Source organism: Zootoca vivipara, chromosome 5 (assembly GCF_965207765.1).
Source record: "Zootoca vivipara chromosome 5, rZooViv2.hap1.1, whole genome shotgun sequence".
Classification (NCBI taxonomy): Eukaryota; Metazoa; Chordata; class Lepidosauria; order Squamata; family Lacertidae; genus Zootoca; species Zootoca vivipara.
This window is the reverse complement of record NC_142588.1, coordinates 56,266,722-56,289,756: the sequence shown is the minus strand read 5'-3', so window position 1 is coordinate 56,289,756 and position 23,035 is coordinate 56,266,722. Positions and strand designations below refer to the sequence as shown.

Sequence of the window (23,035 nt, the reverse complement as noted above, 5' to 3'; positions counted from 1 at the left end):
GGCAAAAACACAGCGCAGGGAGAGGAGGGGGGCACATGCACCTGAGCCATAGCTGCCAAGTTTTCCCTTTTCTCGCGAGGAAGCCTATTCAGCATAAGGGAAAATCCCTTTAAAAAAAGGGATAACTTGGCAGCTATGACCTGAGCATGTGCAGAGTGCCCCCGCGCCCCTGGCTGGCTCCAGCCCGTCCCTGGCTTCCAGATCTCCAGCAATGGACACGCCTCTGCCTGTTCCAGTGCCCCCTGCCCGTGGGAAACGGCTGCCTCGCTGGCTCCAAAGCGGGATTCCGGCCCCAGCTGCACCCGATTGCTGGAAGGGGGCGCTCAGAGCACAGCCGGCTGCGGAGGGCGGCGACTGGGGACGGGGCGGAGCTGAGCTCCGGGCCGCGGCGGCTCCTGGGGGCCGAGGCGAGAGGGCGATCTGCCGGGGCTGCGACGGCTGGAGGGACCGCGCAACAGGTAGGGGCCGAGAGGAAGAGATCGCGACAACGGGAAGGGCCCGGCTTGGGCGCCCCCTTCCCTCCGCGCCGTCGGGGCTTCCACTTCGTTTCCGTCCGCTCGAGAAAGCGCTGCCCCCGGGGCTCGTGTGGAAACTTCTGCGACGGGGCCCCGGCTACTCCGTCCGCGGCTTCTGCGCAGCCCTGGCGAGCTGCGTGGGCAACTGGTCTCCCCATCCGCTGCGGGAGATCGCGGGTTGCTATCCTGGCCAGCTCCCCACCCATCCCGCCCCGTTGGCTTAGGGACGCCAGGCTGAGCTTCCGAGTCGGAGGAGGCTTCCTTAAGGCAGCACGCGCGCCCAGAACATCACCATGGTTTCCCACAGTTCCCCTGGGTCCAGGGGTCTTACCCCCTGGTAGTCCTCCTCGGTCCTGGTCTGGATCGCACCCAGGCGATCTTCCTTTTGGCTACTGGAGATGGTCCGTACTCCTAGGAACACTAGTTTGCTCCCCGCCCCCAGGTGACAACACCCTATAGCTCGTTTGATTTAGGAATTCTGGGGACAGCATCGTTAGTTAGCGGGTCTGACTCTGGCTACTCATTCCGACCCTCCTTCACACAAGTACAGACGACCCATGACTGACGTGTCCCGTAGGGCGGATTCCAGTATGACAGTTGATGCTCATGGGGTGGCCTTTTCTTACAGGAGGAAAAGTTGCATCAGAAATCTTTTGGGGTTTTTGGAAGTGTGTGTGTATATGTGTCTGTGTGTGATCCTGTGGTTAGAATCTAGAAACAGGTTATGTAGAGAGATGCTCAAATATTAGAAACAGAAAGGGCTTTCTTGTTTATTGGAGATCTACTATAGGCTATCGGGTAACAGCTAAATTCGGCCAAACAAGGTCAAAGAGTTTGTGTGTATGGCTTTTTGTTTGTTATATGTACCTTGGTTTAAGAACAGCCCTGTTTGCAAACTATTCAGTTTACGAACTCCGCAAAACCGGAAGCAGTATCCCAGTTTGTGAACTTTACCTCAATCTAAGAATGGAATCCGAATGGTGGAAGGGCACCGGTGGCGGGAGGCCTCATTAGGGAAAGTGCACCTTGGTTTAAGAATGGTTTCGGTTTAAGAACAGACTTCCAGAACAGTGTATTTTATTTTTCTGTTGGAAGCCGCCCAGAGTGGCTGGGGAAACCCAGCCAGATGGGCAGGGTATAAATAATAAATTATTATTATTATTATTATTAAGTTCATAAACCAAGGTACCACTGTATTTTAACTGGAAAAGTTGGGGGTCATCTTATATGCCCAGTCGTCTTATACGCCGGAATATACGGTAATTAGAACATGATAGGTGTTCAGTAGAATTTGTTACCCTGCGATGTGCAAACCATGAGTGCTGGACTGTGACCTGGAAAACATGGATTCAACTCTGAACTCCATGGTGGTCTCAATGTACATCCCATTATGTTAAAAGCCTGGAATATGGAGGGCTCAAGAGACCCGCCTACCTGTTCCAGGGAGGTTCTTAGGAGTGAGAAGAATCCAGAGGAAGGCTGCACTGTTGTGTCGGGCAGGAAAAGAATGTTCTTATTTGCTGAAATGTTTCTCTTACCCCATCCCAAAGATTCAGGGCAGATAAACAAAGAAGTATGCACAATCACAACGTAATAACAGATAAGAAATAGCAGTAAAGTGGTACCTTGGTTTAAGAACAGCCCTGTTTGTGAACTATTCAGTTTACGAACTCCGCAAAACCGGAAGTAGTGTCCCGGTTTGTGAACTTTACCTCAGCCTAAGAACGGAATCTGAATGGTGGAAGGGCCCCGGTGGCAGGAGGCCTCATTAGGGAAATAATGGTTTCGGTTTAAGAACGGACTTCCGAAACAGATTACGTCCGTAAACCGAGGTACCACTGTATAGAGTTTGGGATATACTCGCCGTATAAGAAATACGACCCGGCGTATAAGACGACCCCCGACTTTTGAGAAGATTTTCCTGAGTTAAAAATTAGTCTCATATGCAGGAATATACAGGACTTTAAAATCAGTATTTAAGTGTCACCTAATTGCATCTTGGGAATAGCGTGGAACAGTGCAACTTAGATACATATATTTCTACCCTGGAACCTGCTTCACACATTACCAAATTCCTGCATGTCAATTATGTGGTCCTCAAGTGCAGATGTGATCCCACTTGTGTGGGAATTGCTGTGTGTAGATGACAATCTGCATGTGCAGCCCTGGCATCATACTGTGGCAGCTGCCAGTGCTCAGGTGCCCTGGGAGGTCCTACTGGGGCTGGCACCCTGGCTAGCCTGCATAAAGGCCACCAGTTGTGGGTGTCTCACTAACTCCCCCACACTTACTTATGGGGTTACCTGATGGTGGCAGCTGCTCATTACAGAGCCTCTCCCCATATAAACTGCCCTGGACTCTGCATTCATCTTCTGAGAGGTATGGAGGGTGGCAACACGAGAACGGGGCCTTTTCTGCAGTGGCTTGCCTGTCACCTTTATTATACATCTTTAGATGCTTTCAACCTGGCCTTTGGCTGATTAACGTTCTATGGCTTTTTAAATGTGTCTGTGAGAAGGGGGGGTATTGTTTTGCTGTTTCCTTTTACTTATTTACTTATTTTTATTCTGCATTTTATTCTGTGAACCGCCTTGAGATCTTGTGATGAAGGGCAGTATATAAATCTAATATGAATGAATGAATGAAAATAAGCCAGGGCCGGTACTATCATTAGGTAAACTAGGCAGCTGCCTCGGGCACAGCTCTCAAAGGGGTGCAGCACTGACCTTTGTGGAACACAGTTTTATACAGATTCATTTTTGTTATAGCTTATAAATTTCTGATAATATTGTAGTTTTATATTTTGAAGATATTTATCATTTGTACAAGAAAGACATCTGTTTTTGAAAACTGAAGTTAGCAATTTTTTTGGGTAGTGCTGCTGCTGCTGCTGCAAGTAGTTAGCCTTACCTAGAGCACAAAATAGCTTGGCACCCGCACTGGGGTCAGCCCCCTCACTTACAACCACAGGGGGAGAAGCTGGTGGCAGCACCGAGGTTCGTTCACAAGTATGTGAGGGAGACAGTGTGGCATGGGGGCTGCAGTTGGCACTGGGGGTGCCCACCTTGAACAGCCTGCCCATGCCACCCAAAAAATCTGAAGCCAGACCTGCACTTGTGTGTGGAATCATCGCATGCTACTTGCATGTACCGGTAGGAATTTTACAACCTGTGAACAGAGCCTGAGTGACTTCAGTTTTCCATTCCTTGCAATGCTGCTTTTAGTCTCTATTCATATTCCCTGTGCGTATCCTTTCCTTGGCAAAAAGCTGAGGGAAGGAGCTGTAGCTCAGCCGTTGCTTATTCAATGGCCTAATATTTTAATCTAACTAGAAAAGTTTCATAGCAGAGTATAGGATGCTGGAAGAGAGAACTCTGGGTTTCTTAAACCCGAGTTTCGGAATTAGGGAGCCTGCAGTAGTCTGGAAGGAATAGGGTCGCAAAGAGATGTAGGCCTCACCACAAAGCTGTGCTGAGCACGTTCCTCAGAACAAGTTTCCTCTCGCTGTGGAAAGAACGGTGTCACCGGCGCCCACGTTAAAGCGCTCTCCTCTGCGTTTGCGTGCAGCTTTAGCTGGCGCTGGCCTTACTTGGCTCAAGCTGTTTCATAAGAGCTTGGGGGCATTTCTGCCATATGGACCTGCTGCGAGGAGCAGCTGTCAAGCCTACAGGGTGGGCCACACCAGTGCTGAGAACAGCAGTACAGCTATTTCCTAAATCTTCGCGGCAGCACTTTTGCCAAGATGCCCTAAAGTAAGCATTAGGCTTTCAGCACCAAATAAGCAACATTGCTTATTCCTGTCCTTACGGTGATTAGAGATCATCGCTCTGAATGTTTGCAGCAGTGCCATTCTTAAGGGTATGTATGTGCAAATAAAAACATTTATGTCATTAAAAGGTTTGTAGAGCCCCCATTCCATCTTCAGCTGCAGTGCTATAGGCACTTACCCAGGAGGAATCCCTACTGACTTCAGTGGGACTTACTTCTGAGTAGATAGCCATAGGATTACGCTGTCAGTTCCCAACTTTGTCCCTTGTTAAATAGGCACCTTCTTGCAACGTTTCTTGTTTTATCTGGACAAATGTCGCACAGTGTCCTTCATCCCAGCTATTGCCCGAACTCCTTCATTAGGGCCCTTTTCTCTTTTAAGGATTTGCAAGGGTCTGCTTATTTACCACAGCCATCTTGCTTTTGTTTGTGTAGAAGGGAGGGACTTTATTTGTTATTTACAATATTGCTAACCCATAGCTCTCCCAACGCAGTGCATGAAAAAGAAATCCCAGATTGAACTGAGCACCCTGGCTAAGTTCATGATCCCACTGATTTGTCTCTCACAAGTTTCTTCTCCCTGCTCTCCTTTTTTTTGGGGGGGGGTCACATGCTGTAAAAGTTGTTGCACTGCACTAAAGCACATTTTGTCTTTGTGTTAAGTCTCTCATGTCTGAACTCAACACACAAAGTGTTTTCCATTTCCCCTGGTGTTGTCATCTGCAACTTCCATGAATGTTTTCTCTAGTATGCACAAGTCATTTGGGTGAATTGTACTGGCCCGGTGCTCTCAAGAGTCTTGCCTACTGTGTCTCTCCGTGGCTTTCTGATTTCGACTGCAAAACTACTTACTTATTGGCATAAAGGAACTGCTCATGTGCTACATAGGTAAAGTTTTTGATTTGACTCCCATTATATCTGATTCATACATTGGAGAATTATTGCTAGTCATAGCTGACAGTGCGGAACCAGCTGGCTTATGGATGTGCTGTGTTCCTAAACCCTAAGTATACTGACTTGGAAGCCAGTTAGGCCACTGATTTTCTTCCAGGTAAACAGGTTGTTATTGTGTTCCTTTCTTATCCTTTCTCTTCTCCCCCATCCCCATTTCCCTCCCCTTTCTCTTAAGTTAACCCTTTGAAGTATTTGACAGTATTGTTGAGGGTAAGGTAAGGGTACCTCTGACCATTAGGTCCAGTCGTGACCGACTCTGGGGTTGTGCGCTCATCTTGCATGATTGGCCGAGGGAGCCGGCGTACAGCTTCCAGGTCATGTGGCCAGCATGACAAAGCCGCTTCTGGCAAACCAGAGCAGCACATGGAAACGCCGTTTACCTTCCCGCTGTAGCAGTTCCTATTTATCTACTTGCATTTTGACGTGCTTTCGAACTGCTAGGTTGGCAGGAGCTGGGACCAAGCAACGGGAGCTCACCCCGTCACAGGTTGAGGGTACCTACATGTTATTAAATAGGTGTTCAAAATAATCACATTGCATTGCACTGTTTGTTTATGACATGCCCCACCTCTCTCTTTGATTTTCTTTCTAAGAGACTTTCAATACATGACAATATGTAGAGATGTTTTCTCGCCACAAGTAAACAAGCTCTTGAAATGAAGGCTGTGATCTGGGGTGTAAGATCCACTGAGTGTAGTGGGACTTACTTCTGAGTAAGCGTGCCTAGGATTGCACTGTCCAGTTGGTTTCAATAGCTTCAATAGCTTCAATAGATTTTTGTAGCCATTGTCCAATCAGGACTTTGAGAAGAGCCAGCACACAAATTGGCGCTGAATTTTGTCACCCAAAAGCTGCAGACAGGTCTGTGTTCCTAAGTCAGGTGTAGGTACCGTAGCTCTATCTGTAGATTTATGGTCAGTTGTTTTTAGTATGGGTGAAAGCTATACCATTGAGCTCTCTCACCAGAGTGAACTCACGTTCTCATGACAGCACAGGAGATGAGATTGTTTTAGAACTATGTAGGACGAGGAGCATGGATGACAAAGCTTGTTCTTCCTTGAGTCTGCTAAATCCTTCCCCTGCTTATCCTCAGTAGCTTCCTGTGGTTGTATGTGCTGATGTCACCTGTTTGTGGTGTGGCTTTTAAAATCCAAGTGATTGCAGGTGGGAAGGGAATATATAATTTGTATCTAGGAACATGTGCTGCCTCTAGGCAAGCTGCAAGAGCCACCAAGAGTCAGTTATCAACAGAAGTAAAAATATATACTGCTCCATAATGCTTAGTTTCATTCATTGATGTGATTCTGGCGACCCATCTTTTTTGCCTGAGTTGACGTTTCTCGTTGAGTCTTGCCTATGTGAAAGTGGTTATCTTTTTCTGAATGCCCTGTCCTGGGCACAAAGTACAGTTCAGCATTTCACTCTTGGTCTGCTTCAGGATTGTATGCAGTGGTAGCTTGTACCTGTGATGGAACACTCGGCTTCACCACTGAGACATCGGTGCCCACGCAGATAGAAACTAAGTGGCAGGCTTTGTACTCAAAAGTTGAAGAGAATAGATTCTCAGTGCATCTCAGGAACAGAGCCAAAATATATGTATGCCACGAACTAGCCAAACAAGCTGTTGCATACTCAGAGGGACACTCAGAGAGAGCCCAAATTTAAAGGCTTGGGATATGGTCCCTCATCAGTGCTAGAAGGATGTAGTGAAGCTACCACATGAGGTAGGCTTTGAAGATGCGTGATTTGGCTTTCTTAAATATACTGCCCAGGGTGGATGGTACCTTTTGAATGTTCTCTGTAAATGAATAAAGATGACCGGGACTTCCTTGCACCATCTTTCCTGCTTGCATCAAATCTGCAGCTCTCCCTCGGCATCCTCCAGTTTCTAGCAGCATTGCTGTACAGTTGAGTCATCAGCCCCTCTGAGAAAATTAGGTCCAGTTGTATGGAGCGGAATATCAGTGGAATGGGGAACATAGGCTTCATTGTATTTGTGAAACCCTTGGTTTTATGGTTTTGGCTTTTAAGTGATACAAGATCTTAGGTCTGACTTAGAAGCACATTTGTTATTAATTTTGTGACACAGAGCCTGGTGGGAGATTATCCTAGCACTACCTGGTAGTAGCTGCAAAGGAGCATTCCCTCCTAAAAGTTCCAAGTCTATTATTACGGTCTATGTATTGAGGGGGAAATTGAGCCATTATTTCCCAGGGTGGGAAAATGTCCTCATCCCACATGAGACTCTGTCACTGCTTAGGACTCCCTGCTGTGGAAGAGGCATCTCCCTTTGCTATTTCTCTGGCCTGTGTCTCTGTGGCCTTCCTATCTAGGTCAGTGGGGTGGGCTCAGCCATATGGCGAGTGTATCATTGTTCCTTCCTGGCAGTGCGGTATAAACTAGGTTTAAAAAAAGATGACTGGACAAATAAAAGCAAAATAAAAACAAGAGTAAGTTGTAAGAGCCAAGATGGATCAGGAAATGTAGCCCTATAAAAAAGCATTTCTAAACATCAGACTGCTTGAGGTGGGAATGAGTAGCAGGGCATAAGGGCTCTCTGTTGGTGTTGCCAGACAGTCTGTGTGTTGTGCTGCACTTCCTCAAATATCAGGATCTGATCAGGAATGAAGAGAATATATTTGGCATCAAGGTACCATAATCCAGCCCACTGGCCTTGCTGAAAGGTTGCTGATTGGTTGGGATAGGTAACTTGTAGGACTACAACCCCCATCAGTCCCAGTTTATGAAGGCAATGGTCAGGGAGGGTGGGAGCAACATCTGGGTGGCACCTGAAATCTATAAGGAGGTGCCTTATACAGACTTTGGCCATTGGTGCAGGGGCTCCTTTCCTTCAAATACATGGGGAGTTGAGATCTTCAAGAATTTGGGTTCATGGTTAGAGCACAGGTGGCTGAAACATCATGCTGAAATTAGCTGGACTTATTCAGTCCATTTGACTCATGCTATGTTGGTTAATGTGGCAAGCAATTCCTTTCTATCTACCGGTATCAATCCTGGAGTGTTGACCCAGGAGTGTTGTCGCTGTTTTTGCCGATGAGAGAGCAGCAGATGCCCCCAAATATGGCCCACCCAGGAGGAGAGAAATCTACATGCTGCTGTGTGACACATTTGTGAAGCTGTTTCCTCTCTGGTCCAGCTTGGAAGCCACAGTTGTGAGAGTGTCCAAGTCAGAGGTCTCCTTGACAACCTCTTGTTGTTGCTGCTTGGATCACTTTCAGCTTGTTTTGTTCTCGGATGTTGACAGGATACTTGGAGAACTGCAGGCGTTCGCTTTTGCTCCAGATTCAGGCCCTTGTCTTTCAGTGACAGATGGGGTTGGTTTACAAAGGTGGTTAGTTGAGGTAAAGAGAGATCCTATGTCCCCTACAAGAGGTGATCAAAACCTTCCTTTAAAAAAAATAACATCACTTTGATAATCTCTCTTAACTGCTGCCTATTCTGTAATCTCCCTTTTGGGGGGGGGGAACTAACAAGCAGGCGAGAGCCAGTGTGGTGTAGTGGTTAAGACAGTAGACTCGTAATCTGGGGAACCGGGTTCGTGTCTCCGCTCCTCCACATGCAGCTTGCTGGGTGACCTTGGGCTAGTCAAACTTCTCTGAAGTCTCTCAGCCCCACTCACCTCACAGAGTGTTTGTTGTGGGGGAGGAAGGGAAAGGAGAATGTTAGCCGCTTTGAGACTCCTTTGGGTAGTGATAAAGCGGGATATCAAATCCAAACTCTTCTTCTTCTTCTTCTTCTTCTTCTTCTTCTTCTTCTTCTTCTTCTTCTTCTTCTTCTTCTTCTTCTTCTTCAATACAGCTTCAGATACTTCTTGATGATGCCTCAACCCAAGGGTTTTTTTCCCAGCAGGAACTCACCAAAACTCAGTTCTGGTGCCTCTCAGGTAGGCACCATTTCCATTATAGGAGAATAAGGGAGCCGTCCATGGTGAGTTCTGGCATGTCTTTTTCTAGAAAAAATAGCCCTGAGTCCAGCAATATATTTCCAATCATGGCTATCCAGTTGACATGTGCTAGAATCCCAACTTGTGGTTCCAAATGCAGTTTGAACAACCTCATGTTCAGCCCTGGTTGTAGCTGGCTCTTTGATACAGCTTTTGTTTAACTTGGCTGCTCAGGCCATGGGCTTGGCTTTCCCGTACGGGCGATATATACTGGGCTGTCTTCCTTTCTGTGCATGCTGCAGCATGTGGCTGGGATTCCTCCTCCAGAAGCGGTTAAAGAACAAGAGAGGTATCTACACCATGTTGGACACTGAGGGGACTGGAAGCAGGAGAGTCTTGCCACATGGAGGCCTGCTAGGAGAGGAGAGGCTTCTAGCCGACTTGAAACAGGCCTCCCTGTACTGCTGTGTTCGATGGATTTCTACCGGTACTGTAGATCCATTTCCCTTTAATCATCTCTGTTCAGTTGCAGATCTCCCAGAGGTAAGAGGGGAGTGGTGCTGGAAAGCCAGCAAGGCGTGTGACTCATGCGTGACCCTGGGCCTGTGGGTGGGTGAAAACGCTTTCCCTTGGATCGTTGCCTCCTGCTGCAGTGTGTGCAGGGCTGTTACGGATCTGGCTGGCCAAGGGGAGGAGGCTCAAAGCACGGAATCTGGGAACAGCTTGCTGTTTGGGACAGAAGGCAGGGCTGTCTAATGATGCAGCCCGGATGGAGCTGGAAGGTTGTTCCCTCCCTCCAGGCATACGTTTAGAGCAAGGCTTGGCAGACAGATGTTCCTGAGAAGACAACACTCCGCTCTCATCCCGGTCGTGGAATAAGGCAAGCCCTTTTGAGTCAGCCCGCCAGAAGCGGAGGAGATCTTTCCACAGTGCATCGAAATAATCTTGCAAGAGGAAAAGAATCCCAGGTTTCTGCCTGCTTATTCTCCTCAGCCTCACTGTCAGAACTAGGGATGGTTTGTGGCAACACTCTTCATTATTTTGCAGACCTTACACATGAGAGTGTGGTAGGGAATGTAGAGTGGTGTTGTTGCCGTTTGCTGCCCTTTAACATGTTCCTTCCCCATGGCGTATAGTAACTGAAGGAATGTCCTGGCATTATCTCAGCAGTCCTCCTCCTCCTCCTCCTCCTCCTCCATTTAGGACATTCTTTACTCATTAACACCCACATGCCTTGTCCAGCTGACTGAACTTTTTTTTAATCAGGAGCATCACCAGGGCTCCTTCCTCAGTTCATCCTGCTGCATCAGCTGCTGTGAAAATGTGAAACCAGAAGCTGCATTTTCTTTATCTGGGTGTATTATGGATGAGGTTGTACCTGAGTCTCTAGTGGTACTTGGAAGACAGTAGCTATTGCTGTTATGGATCAGAAGCCCTTGAGTGCAGGGGAATCAGCATAACCTATGCTTCATGGCAGGCTTGGAACTGCTCCCAAATCCAGTTGTTGTTATCATTAATTTCTTTGTTTCATTTATGAAATGCTTTCCACAAGGCATGCCAAAGCACCCCCATTGTCTCAAGCCCCAATTGTATTCCTCACTTTTCTTGACAGTCACAACAAATTCTGTTCTGAGGAAGGGGATGCTATTCCTCTCAGTTTACAGTAGTGGAGGAGACCTTTCCTCCTTGGAAAGGGAAGCTTCTTATGCTGAGAGCCAACTATTGGTCCATCTAGCTAAGTATTGTCTGCACTGAGAGACAGTGATTGTCCATGGTTCCAGGCAGGAATCTTTCCTAGCTCAACTTGAAGATGTCAGGAACTGAATTTGGGACTTTTGCATGCTAAATATGTTCTCTACCACTGAGCTGCAGCTCTTCCATTTATATATAAATATAAATAACTCTATCTTTCTCTGCATATTTCTAACAACAACAACAACAACAACAACGATGATTTATTATTTATACTCCGCCCAACTGGCTGAGTTTCCCCAGCCACTCTGAGTGGCTTCCAACAGAACATTAAAATGCAATAATCTATTAAACATTAAAAGCTTCCCTAAACAGGGCTGCCTGCCCATATCACAATTTCAGTCTATATCTATATGGTGGTTCCTTTCTCCTTTCTTTTTCTCCCGTCTCAAATTCCAGATCTTGTATCCTATCCTGTTTTAAAGTCTGCCAGATGCTTTTGTGGGTGTTTGTCCAGATCTGCCAGGGACTCCTGTTCTGTCCTGGATTGCACCTTGTGATGTTGGGCTGTATTTGTGACAGATTGTATTAATTTGTGTCCTGCGTTTTAACACTATTTAAACATTGGTTTCTCTACATTGTAGCATGTTATTGCAAAATAAAAAATGGCCTGTGCAATTTTCTAGGCAAGACAGACACAAAGTTTAGCTTGTGCTTAATCACACCTCAATGCAAAGTGGGCTGAGATTTCTTAGCATGTGACAGATTCTTGAATTAAGACAAATGGGCAAAGAATGTCTTTTGTTCCTGCCGTATAGTGAATAATTAAGGTTTAGCATGCTACTTCATGGAAATGTTTTGTGTTTGTGGTGGTGATTTCTAGACACTCGTGATCAAGGATTAGTGAAATAGAATGACTGAATGGAACCCTGATGGGCATTTTAAATTGTTTCAAAGAACTTCAGGACATTAATTTGAGAGATTTCAACTGTGTACACATTGCCATCTTAAAACACAGATAGATCCTTCTTTTCCTTAATTCACATCAAAGCTGGCTTGCGCTAAACATAAAAACTCAGTATTTCATAAGAAATGTCAGGCTAGATACAGGACAGGTGTGTATTGCAGCTAATGTTGTATGTTCCAAACCACTGGATGCAGAGTAAACTGAAGTGTGTACACAGCTTCACAGGCATGATACTTGAGAACTTGATCTATACAGTTTTTTTCTTGACAACTGGAAAACACAGACTTCATGGAGGGATGTGGGAGCTATAAGAACATGCACCTTGCAGAAATTTGTTAGTTTGCTCCTTTTCCTTCTACAGAGCAACAGCATCATTTTATTGACTTTGAGCTCAGATCAGTGATATTGAAGGATAATCATTGCTATTTTGCAGAATTCATCTGTACTGAAATGGTAGAGGTATAGTATCACATTTAACTTGCGCTGCTTCCTTGACTTGCTTTAATAGACAGTATTTTGCATCAGAATCTGAAACTTCATCACCCCGTTTTGCAAGTGAGCACTTCTCCTTTTTTCTGTGGTTTTGAGACACGGGAGACATGCAGGGAAATGGTCCCAGTCGCTATTGATGCTCTAGGATAGATACCGGTAGCAAATCTACGGGTCGGTGGGGTGGGAAGTGTTGATCTAATGTGCTCCACAGAGGTCCGGGGAAGAACTCAGTGTACATATACTGCAGCCTGGGAGTATCATTTGAAGTGTAACCTATGGTATGTTTCTGGGTTTGCCTGAGGCTTAAACATTGGGAATTGCCAAGGCAGCATTTCTGAGAAATGCCAGCTTCACATTGTTGCCATGAGTGAAGCTGCTAGTGCCTGATAATAATAAAAAACCAATGCCATCAGCAAAACACATTTGCTCCCTCTAGCTCTTTCGCTCAGCCATCCTGTATGCTTTATGCATTGTTCCTCTTCAAATCTAAGCACCTAGTGCCCTGGACATTGCTCTGAGGTGCATGTTTATCACAGGGGGGTAATTGGGGTTTTTTGTGGGTGGTGGTGGTGGTGAGCGAATATGGTACTCTTGATTGCCTGAGAAAAGGCAAGTGTGCCATTTAATGTGTAACCATGTTTTCTGTTTACAGGTAGGTAGCCGTGTTGGTCTGAGTTGAAGTAAAATAAAAAAATTCCTTCAGTAGCACCTTAAAGACCAACTAAGTTTTTATTTTGGTATGAGCTTTCGTGTGCATGCACACTCCTATTTCAGTGTATCTGAAGAAGTGTGCATGCACACGAAAGCTCATACCAAAATAAAAACTTAGTTGGTCTTTAAGGTGCTACTGAAGGAATTTTTTCATGTTTTCTGTGTCTGTTGATTTCTGATGTTGGTAGCAATGTGGAGTAGAATCGTAGAAATATAGTGCAGGAAGGGACCCCAAAGTTATCTAGTCTAACCTGCTCCAATGCAGGAATCAAAGCTATGTCAGTGTATCAGCTATCACAATATATGGGGCTCGGGCAATCTGTATCCCTGGCATATAGGGCTTACCCCTTCCCCATTAAGTGCCCTGGAATAGAGCTGAGTTTCCCTTTTCTAAAGGTGCTGAGCATAGGGTCGCCACCTGTCCTGAAAGAGCAATCTGCCCTCCTGTGCTTTTAACAGCAGTTTGATGTGCAGAAACAGCAAGCAAACCTTTTCATAGTGTTGCGATCAGCCTTACCACCTGCTAGCATCTGATTGAGCTGCTGTTGCAGGTGCAGGAGCAGGAAGCCGTAAAAATGTTGACCACCCTACTAGGGTCGGGAGGACCCCCCCCCCTTTTTTTTTGAAGTGGCAGTATAGGGATTTGCTTTCTGGGTTTCTTATAGATTGTGCCTGTCACCATTTGCACATAGCTTGCTTGCAGCTCAGAGCCCAGTTTCTGTGCGTCAGGGAAATGCTAAGCTTCCGTTCCATCTTGTTGTCCCTTCCTTACAGGAATTCCTCCTTCTCCTGACCCTGCGTTCCTGGTTTTTTTCACACAGCCTGATTCTGGAGCTTGGGGGAATGGTCCAGAATGGCTACCCCCTCCCCTCACTGCCCACCACTTCCATTGCTTTTTCACAACAAACTTTCTGGTGGTCTGGTCATTTGGAAAATGCCAGCCCAAACAGTGCATCTTTCTTTCGGAGGAGCCTGTTCAGCGGTGGGACTGAGGTCGCTTGCCTGATTCTCTCTTTCCTATCACAGGATCCGATCTGTTTGCACACCATCTATGAACGAGGGTCACTCATCTTTCTTCCTTTTATGATATTTATCCCAGCTGATACTTTGGACTTACCTGTGCAATCCTCCCTTTCCTTTAAAAAAGAAGAGAGATAAAAATAAAGTCCTTGATAGTGCTGCCTGGATCTAATACACAGTCTGGACTATGTTTCCAGAGTGGCTTTCTAGTTCCAGTGTTGTGCTTCTTTCTCCCCTCACATCGGTAAAAACAAAATAAAGTGCCTTTTTCCCCATTTACAAGTACAAAATTGTTTGGGGCTGGGGAGAAACACTTACCCAGCAATGAAGTCCAAATAGATACTTGAACTTGACCTATTTGTATTGATATAGGCAAAAATCTGCCTTTATTCCCTTATATCAGTATGCTTACTTAAATGTTTATATATGGTAAATGAACTGCTAATTATTTGTATATCATAGAATTGTAGAGCTGGAAGGGACCCTGAGGATCATCTAGTCCAGTAATGAAGGAATATGCAGCAGTCCCTTACAGGGATCAAACCTGCGGCCTTGGTGTTATCATCACCATGCTCTAACCAACTGAGCTAATTGTTGGTTATTACTTTCTTAGTGTTATGTTGCTGTGATATTACCAGTATATGTCGTATTTTGTACTTAGGATATTACTACAGCTAGACTTTGAATTTTTTGTGTGAACTGCTTTGAGCACAGATTTATTTGTGGGAAATGTAAATGCATTGACAATGACAAATGGCCCTTCCTGTAATGCAGTTGATGGAGAACAGCCCTCTGAGCTGGATGGCATTTTACCAAGGAGGTTAACTGCTTCCTGTGAATTATTGAGGCAGGTTGGACAGTAGGTGAATCTTTGCAGGAGGCATTGTGGGATCCCAGGGCTTGGTGGAAGCTGGGTCAGATTCAGTATCAAGAACCTTTACCAGATAATCATAGGGACGTAGTCAGCTACCTTATACCAGGTCAGGCTAGTTGTCTTATCTAGTCCAGTGTTGTCTGCTCTGACTGGCAGTGCCTCTCCAAGCTCACAGGCATAGGCCCTTTCCCACCATCAGGTACTGTATCACTGTATCCTGGAGGTGCCAGGATGAGACCTTCTACATACAAAACAAGTGGTCTTCCATTGACCTATGGTTCCCCACCCCCACTGCTTGCCAAGGTTGACTATCCCTGAGCTAAACTCATCAAGAACTAATCTTTGAAGGCAAAGCATGGAGAAAATGAGTGGGGAGGGGTTGAAGGTCAACATACAAGAAATGTTGAAAAGGATAATAGATCATAGAATCATAGAAGGGACCACAAGGTTCATCTAGTCCAGGCATAGGCAAACTCGGCCCTCCAGATGTTTTGGGACTACAACTCCCATCATCCCTATTTAACAGGACAAGTGATCAGGGACGATGGGAATTGTAGTCCCAAAACATCTGGAGGGCCGGTTTGCCTATGCCTGGTCTAGTCCAACCCCCTGCAATGCAGTGCAGGAACCTTTTGCTCAACCCATGACCCTGTGATTAGGAGTCTCATACTCTACCAGCTGATGTAAGCAGAAAAGAAGGGTAGGAAAGAATCAGGTAAAAAAAAACAGGAGTCAGAATGGACTGCTGTTCAGACAAAGTCTAATGTCTTACTGTGAAGTGTTTGTAGAGAATGAGGGTCACCACCAAGCACTGGCCACAGATATTTGTTGGAAAGGATAGCAGTCTGGTGGTGGCTCCATTCAGTCCTGTTGAACGGAGCTGGCTGAGAAGATAGAGCATATGGAGCTCCCTTGTGCTGAACTTGAGATACAGGGTGGCCACACGGGTTTGGGGTGCAAATGATTACACTACTACACAAATGTGATCTTGTATCTGAGGAATGGGAAGCATGTGTCCCTCCAGATGTTGTTAGACTCCCAGCGCCCGTTAGCCCTGGTCACTGTGGTCAGGGACATTGGGAGGTGTAGCCCAACAAAATATGGAGTGTCATACATTCCCCATTCCCATTGTATCCAGACTGATGCAAACCTCCATGCTACTTCTGGAGTTGCTTAATGCTCCTGAATCTCTGCTCCTATGTAAAATTCCCCTTGCAGTCTGTGACACGACACAACTGTTTCCTAGGCCTTGACTCTGTATCCTTTCGTTGCAGATCCCAAAGATGGAGGCAGGCTCTGTGGTACGGGCTGTCTTTGACTTCTGCCCCAGTGTCTCCGAAGAGTTGCCACTGTTTGTGGGGGATGTCATAGAAGTGTTGGCAGTCATAGACGAATTCTGGCTCCTTGGGAAGAAGGAAGGAGTCACAGGTAGGAATCAAAAGGCCTGCGCTGGGCTCATAGGAATGGTTGGATTAGAAGCAAGCCAGCATGAAGCAAAACTCAGAGTGTGTGGGGATTAAAGCTAAGTAAATGCCCCCCCTCTAATTGGGAGCTTTGGATATACCGGTACCAGCCAAGTACCAGAAACAGGCCTCCGATATCTCCTTGGTGGCCCCAGCAGTCTCTCCAGAAGATGAGGGATAAAGAACACAGTTAAGGAGTTGAGGGCCAATTTTGCAGTTACTAACGCATTAGAATAAGAGTTCCCTGTGATATGCATTTGCAGTGCCATGAAGGAAATGGGCTCAATTATGAACTTGGTGAACTACACACAAATGGAAGATGCTATACTTGCAGCCGCCACATGAAGTGGTCTGATGTGGCCTCCATATGCGGTCATAAGGTCTTCAAAACCTTCAGCTGGAACCTATCATCTATGTTCAAAAGCTTGCTTTGCTCCCTTTCCTCAGTTTCCTTCAACGAGCCAGCCAGTCTAATAAAAGATGCATGTCTCAACATACTCAGGGATCTCATATTGTGAGATTAGCATGACAACAGGGCCCTGAACAATGTAGCAGATGGCAAAGCACTGAAACCAGCAAGCCAGTTGGTGTCCTGGTTGCGGTGCTGGGTCTTCCCTTGAGAGCCACCTTTTGATCTGTGCCTTGAAAAGGCTCGTTTGGTGTCTCTACACTCTACAGCAGATGATCACTGCAGATGGTGACAGCAGTCATGAAATTAAAAGACGCCTGCTTCTTGGGAGAAAAGCAATGACAAACCTAGACAGCATCTTAAAAAGCAGAGGCATCACCTTGCCGACAAAGGTCCGTATAGTTAAAGCTATGGTTTCCCAGTAGTGATGTATGGAAGTGAGAGCTGGACCATAAAGAAGGCTGATCGCCGAAGAATTGATGCTTTTGAATTATGGTGCTGGAGGAGACTCTTGAGAGTCCCATGGACTGCAAGAAGATCAAACCTATCCATTCTTAAGGAAATCAGCCCTGAGTGCTCCCTGGAAGGACAGATCGTGAAGCTGAGGCTCCAATACTTTGGCCACCTCATGAGAAGAGAAGAATCCTTGGAAAAGACCCTGATGTTGGGAAAGATTGAGGGCACTAGGAGAAGGGGACGACAGAGGACAAGATGGTTGGACAGTGTTCTCGAAGCTACGAACATGAGTTTGACCAAACTGCGGGAGGCAGTGCAAGACAGGAGTGCCTGGCGTGCTATGGTCCATGGGGTCACGAAGAGTCGGACACGACTAAACGACTAAACAACAACAACAACAACAACAACAACACTCTACAGCCAGGGGAGATGTACACTCCCCAAGTGTACATCTCCCCTGGCTGTGCCAGTTTTTGTCATTAGCAATTGGCCACTTGGGGAGAAGTCTCTTGCCCTCAGCCCTGGGGAAAGAAGAAGATGCGTGCCAGTCCCTGCTCTCTCGCCCTCTCATAATGGATCATTCCCACTGCTCTAAGCTTGTCCACATTACTGTGGCATGATCAAAGTGGCTGCTGTCTTGTCAAGGCAGCAGGATGCAGGTCACCGGAGCTTGAGGATTTCACTTCTCCTTTTGTAAATTCTTAGACTGAGCCTGAAGCAAGCTGCATAGCCGTCCAGCAACTGCTAGTGTAAATGAGACGTACCAGAGAGAGAATGCTTCGTGGCCAGGAGAGGGTGCTATTCTCAAGCTTTCCTTTCCTTCTCCCTCAGGACTCTGGTCCTGCATGCACCACAGGGCAAAGCTTAAAGCCGGATCTGTAGTAGCAGTCCTGTCTTGCCTCCTTCCATTGCAAAACATGGAAGTTTGACAAGGCCTTCTTAGCTGGAGGTAACATGTCAGCATAGAGGGATTTTCATCACCTCAACTCAAAATCCTTTCAAGTTCCAGGTACATGCTGTGGAGTAATCTTTTCAATGCATTAAAATAAAATGAATCATTTCAACTTTGTTCTCAATGCTGAAGTTTATACTGGAGTAAAATAAGGCTTTAGTGGGACACGGGTGGCGCTGTGAGTTAAACCACAGAGCCTAGGGCTTGCTGATCAGAAGGTCGGTGGTTCGAATCCCCGTGACGGGGTGAGCTCCCATTCCTCGGTCCCAGCTCCTGCCAAACTAGCAGTTCGAAAGCAGGTCAAACTGCGAGTAGATAAATAGGAACCGCTCCGGCGGGAAGGTAAACGGTGTTTCCGTGCGCTGCTCTGGTTCGCCAGAACCGGCTTTGTCATGCTGGCCACATGACCTGAAAGCTGTACGCCGGCTCCCTCGGCCAATAATGTGAGATGAGCACCTCAGGGGTCCCTTTACCTTTACCTAAAATAAGGCTTATTCATTGGAGAGAGGAGGATCCTGCAGGTCTGTCTAGGTGCTAGGATGTGGCCTTTGTATTGAATGGATTCTGACATCTGGATCTGCCTCCTGGCTTACCAAGATAGGCTCCCAACTAATAATAATAATAATAATTAATACCAGTCCATCACCATCAAGTCCCAGAGTGAGTTACAGCTTAAAATTCAGTATTAAAAACAGTTAAAACAAATTACAGTCACAGGAATAGGGTGGATTCATTAAAAGAAAACACACCATGATGGATGGGTCTTTTATAAAAGATACATTTTCCAAGAAAGAACAAAACATATCAAACAAGGCCATACAGAAAGGTTCAAATTAAATCTTACAGTTTTCTTCAGAACTCTTCATTTGGCTAGATGGAAAGGGAAAAAGTTCTTCACCCCTTTTGAAGATTCCTGCTTGAAAGCTTACGTGCTATTTTGTGACGTTTTGGTTGGCCTAACGAAGGGTGATTCAGTGAGAATTACAGACACCTGGGCTGGATCTAGACACATCAAAGAAGCGATTCAGTTAAACACATTGTAAACTCATACTGGAAATCCTGTTGGGAAAGACCAGACTCCACAGTGCCATCTGGTGTCACGGTGTTATATTGCATATACAGTGCATATAAAACACATTTTCTTTACCAATCTAGCTGAGTCCCTGGAAAGAGATGCTTGGATGTCCTAGAGAACAGTGGGATGTATTGGTGCAGAGGCACTTGTGTAATCTGTGTCCATGGGAACATTTCCCTGCTATTGACAGTGTGCTCTCTCTCTCATTCTAGGACAGTTTCCCAGCAGCTTTGTGGAACCCATGGAAGTTCCTGCTTTGAAACAAGGAGAAAAGCTGTTTGTTTGCACCAGCAATTTTACTTCCCAGGAGCCTGGCAGCCTCACCTTGCAGAGAGGTACTGGTGGAATCCCTTGGGTAGTCAAAGAGGGGCCTGTTCAGCCTGGTCCTTCTCTCCAAGAGACCCCTTCCTAGTGTCTTCTTCCCCAGAACTCCAGCCACAACGATCCAAGGGCTTTTACTGCTGGCAACCTCATGCTCTGCTGGACTTGCCATGCCTGGGGTTGAGCTCTGAGCACCTAGAACAGAAAGAAAGTGCCCAGAATAGTTGCCCATGGCCCACCTTTCCTAGCCCTGCGATGCCCATTGTTGGCAAGGGCTGTCTAGATTGCTGTGAGCCCTTGATTGCTTTGGGGTTACTTATATCTCCTAGTGTTAGAACCCTGGCGGGTTCTAAGCAAGGGGTTGTTGTAGGTGACACCTTAGAAATCCCCTGACTTCATATGCTTTATCCCTGCAGGAGACCTTGTGATTCTAGATGGTTCTGCGTCTTCTCCTTGGCCCCAAGGCCGAAGCTGTTTGGGAGCCAGAGGCTTCTTCCCCTCATCATGCGTGCGAGAACTCTGCCTCTCGGCCTTCGGTCCTCGATCGCCTTACGGCACCACCCTAGAGATGCCACCCTATGCCCTGGGCCAGGCCCGAGCGCTGATGAGCCTCTCAGCCCAGCTGGAAGAGGAGCTAGACTTCCGGGAAGGGGATATGATTACTATTGTGGGGGTCCCCGAGCCTGGATGGTTTGAAGGAGAGCTTGGGGGTCGCCAAGGTATCTTCCCTGAGGGGTTCGTAGAGCTTTTGGGTCCGCTAAAAGCCAAGGTTGGTCCAGAGGAGCCCACGACCTCAGAAATCCACAGTGTTAATGGTGTGAAAGGAACATACCGTCAGCCTGAGGAGAAAGCATGGAGTGATGGCGAGGAGTTTCTGGGGCCTTATGGGATCGCTCTCTATCAGTTCCAAGCCCTGGAGTCTGCAGAGCTGAACTTTGAGGTGGGAGACAGGATTCGGATTCTGGACGTCCTGGAAGATGGTTGGCTGGAGGGGGAGCTTCGAGGGAGACGTGGCATCTTTCCTCACAGATTTGTGAGGTTGGAGGAGAGCAGCCCCCCAGCTAGGGAGAAATGGGAATCTGGGTGTCTGCCAAAGGACATGGACCCTGAGGTGACCAGCACACCCAAAGCAGGTCCTCCTGCCATGTGGGAGGAGCCTGGACAGAGCCCGGCCTGCACTGAGGAGAAGCCTGGCTACCTTGCTTTACGTCATGAAGACCAGTTGGACTCTGAGCTCAAAGGGAATGAAATGCTCAGCCGCCCAAATGAAGGCTGCCTGGAATCTTTTCCGTCAGTTAGGTCAAGCTGTCCCTCTGTGGACCCTATCCAAGCCGTAAATGGAGTTTCCTTCATACCTCAGCCTGCTCTCCAGCCAAAGGGTCAACTCTGTGGTCAGGTGAGTAACGCAGAGTCCAACCAGAGCTCAAGGACCTCATGGAGCCACCCAGAGGCTTGCAAGCCCTTGGAGTGGGGCAGAGAGGCTCACAGCCCTTCCCACAAGAACATTCGCTGCGAGGACTTGGCTGCTTACGTGGACATCCAGCGGCGGAAGCCCAAATCCCGCTCTTCCAGCTTCAGTGGGACCCACGAGGGCCTGGACACTTGGCCTGTCTGTCGTGGTGCTCGGGTCGAGCGTCCCCAAGGGGTGCTCCATGGGGAGAGCTGTGGAGACCTCGATTCCAAACTGACAGAGCAGCTGGCTCAGTTTGAGCAGAGCCTGGCAGGCCCCATTAGCCATGGCAGCTGCGGGACCCCCCAGCACGATAGCACCTCCCGGCACTTTTCCATCCTGGATTTCAGCTCAGAGAAGGACATCGTACGCGGTTCAGTGGAGCACACTCCACCAAGGAGGAAGGTGCTACGGCCACCGCCTCCCCGGCCTAGCACCCCAGTCTCTGCCTCACCTCATTCGCCTGCAGGCCACAGCCCCAAAACTACACCTCCCTCTCAGGCTCTGCCAACCTCTGTGAGGCCATCCAGGCCAGCGCCGCTTCCACCTCCCAGCAGCCAGAGGAGGAGCCCAGCTCCTGCCAAGCTGCAGCCAGGGAGCAAAGAGAGACAAGGCAGCAGCGACGAGCCTAGAGGTGCGTCTCCATGCCTCTTCCTGGTGAATCGCATCCAGGAACTGGAGCGAGAACTGGATGTTTACAGCAAGACCCGTGCAGAGCTCAGTACAATGCTGGAGCAGCAACAGGGTGGGCCTGGGCGAGCGGAGACGTTGGAAAACCTGGACTTTTGTGACTGCAAAATGTCCAGCCTGCACTTGGAACTGCAAGAGCTGAAAGGTAAGTTCAGAACAGTTCTGTATATATATCAGTTCTGACATGTAGAATCCTATGCAATTCGCTACCAGTAATCCAGTGTGTGAGGACATTACCACTTGGGCTTTGGGGAAGATGCACTTAAAAGAAACCCTTTCTCAAATTCTTGAGTGAATAAAGGATTAGGCAAATTTGCTTGCATGTGGATAGTGTCATTGTATAGTTTAGCCACTAGGTGGCACTGGACTTACTGGTAGCTGGGTGGAGTCAGGAGCTTCCATTTTGCTGTTTCTTTCTTGTTGGAGAGAGAGGATAGATTTCTTGCCCAGGTTCCTGGCTGATGTTTCCTCTAAGCCAGGGGTCAGCAACCTTTTTCAGCTGTGGGTCGGTCCACCATCCCTCAGACCATGTGGTGGGCCGGACTATATTTTTTTTGGGGGGGAGGGGGAATGAATGAATTCCTATGCCCCACAAATAACCCAGAGATGCATTTTAAATAAAATGACACATTCTACTCATGTAAAAACATGCTGATTCCCGGACCGTCCATGGGCCGGATTGAGAAGGCAATGGGGCCGCATCCGGCCCCCAGGCCTTAGGTTGCCTACCCCTGCTCTAAGCCTCCCACAATTGCTTGATTATTGTCCCCCAGGTTTTCCTGTTTTCCTCTTCGTGGTTTCTGGGCAGTCCTGTACTTGGGTTCTGCACCTGCACAGACATTGCTTTGGAACTTTCTGCCACTGGACTAGCATTTTGACAGGCAGTTGGCTCCTAAACTCAGTGCACATGATCAAGGATCTGTGGCTTCCCACTTCTCACACAGTTCCTTTTGACCGCTGCAGAGGCAGTAAGAATGGTCTTTCTCCTTGCTTGAGCTACCGTAGACAACAAAAAAAGAAAATAAATACACATATATATATATTCCTGCGTATAAGACTACTTTTTAACCTAGGAAAATCTTCTCAAAAGACGGGGGTCGTCTTATACTCTGGGTCGTATTTTTTACACGGCCAGTATATCCCAAACTACTGTATATTTTAACTGGAAAAGTTGGGGGTTGTCTTATATGCCCAGTCGTCTTATACGCCGGAATATACGGTATATTTCTTGAGTGTTTTTATTTTATACTGTTCCCTCTGTCATTCTGGTTTTTTAAATGATTATTATTACATTTATACCCCACTTTTCCTCCAAGGAGCTC

The 23,035-nt window shown here is 47.1% G+C and overlaps 1 protein-coding gene across 3 annotated transcripts in view; it reads left to right on the top strand.

The window, feature by feature from the left end:
• The first annotated feature begins 330 nt into the window (after positions 1-330).
• The window catches only part of DNMBP (dynamin binding protein), a 53,814-nt gene continuing 31,109 nt past the window's right edge, over positions 331-23,035 (top strand). Inside the window, exons 1-4 of one of the 3 annotated variants that reach the window (XM_035133837.3) lie at positions 331-458; positions 16,172-16,325; positions 19,465-19,587; positions 19,990-21,858. In XM_035133837.3, the coding sequence (XP_034989728.3) occupies positions 16,181-16,325; positions 19,465-19,587; positions 19,990-21,858 (2,137 nt within the window). In that variant the 5' untranslated portion in view covers positions 331-458; positions 16,172-16,180. Of the gene's footprint in view, positions 459-16,171; positions 16,326-18,114; positions 18,235-19,464; positions 19,588-19,989; positions 21,859-23,035 lie in introns of those variants that run through there. The other 2 variants (XM_088670705.1, XM_035133839.3) reach the window with 2 other exon arrangements.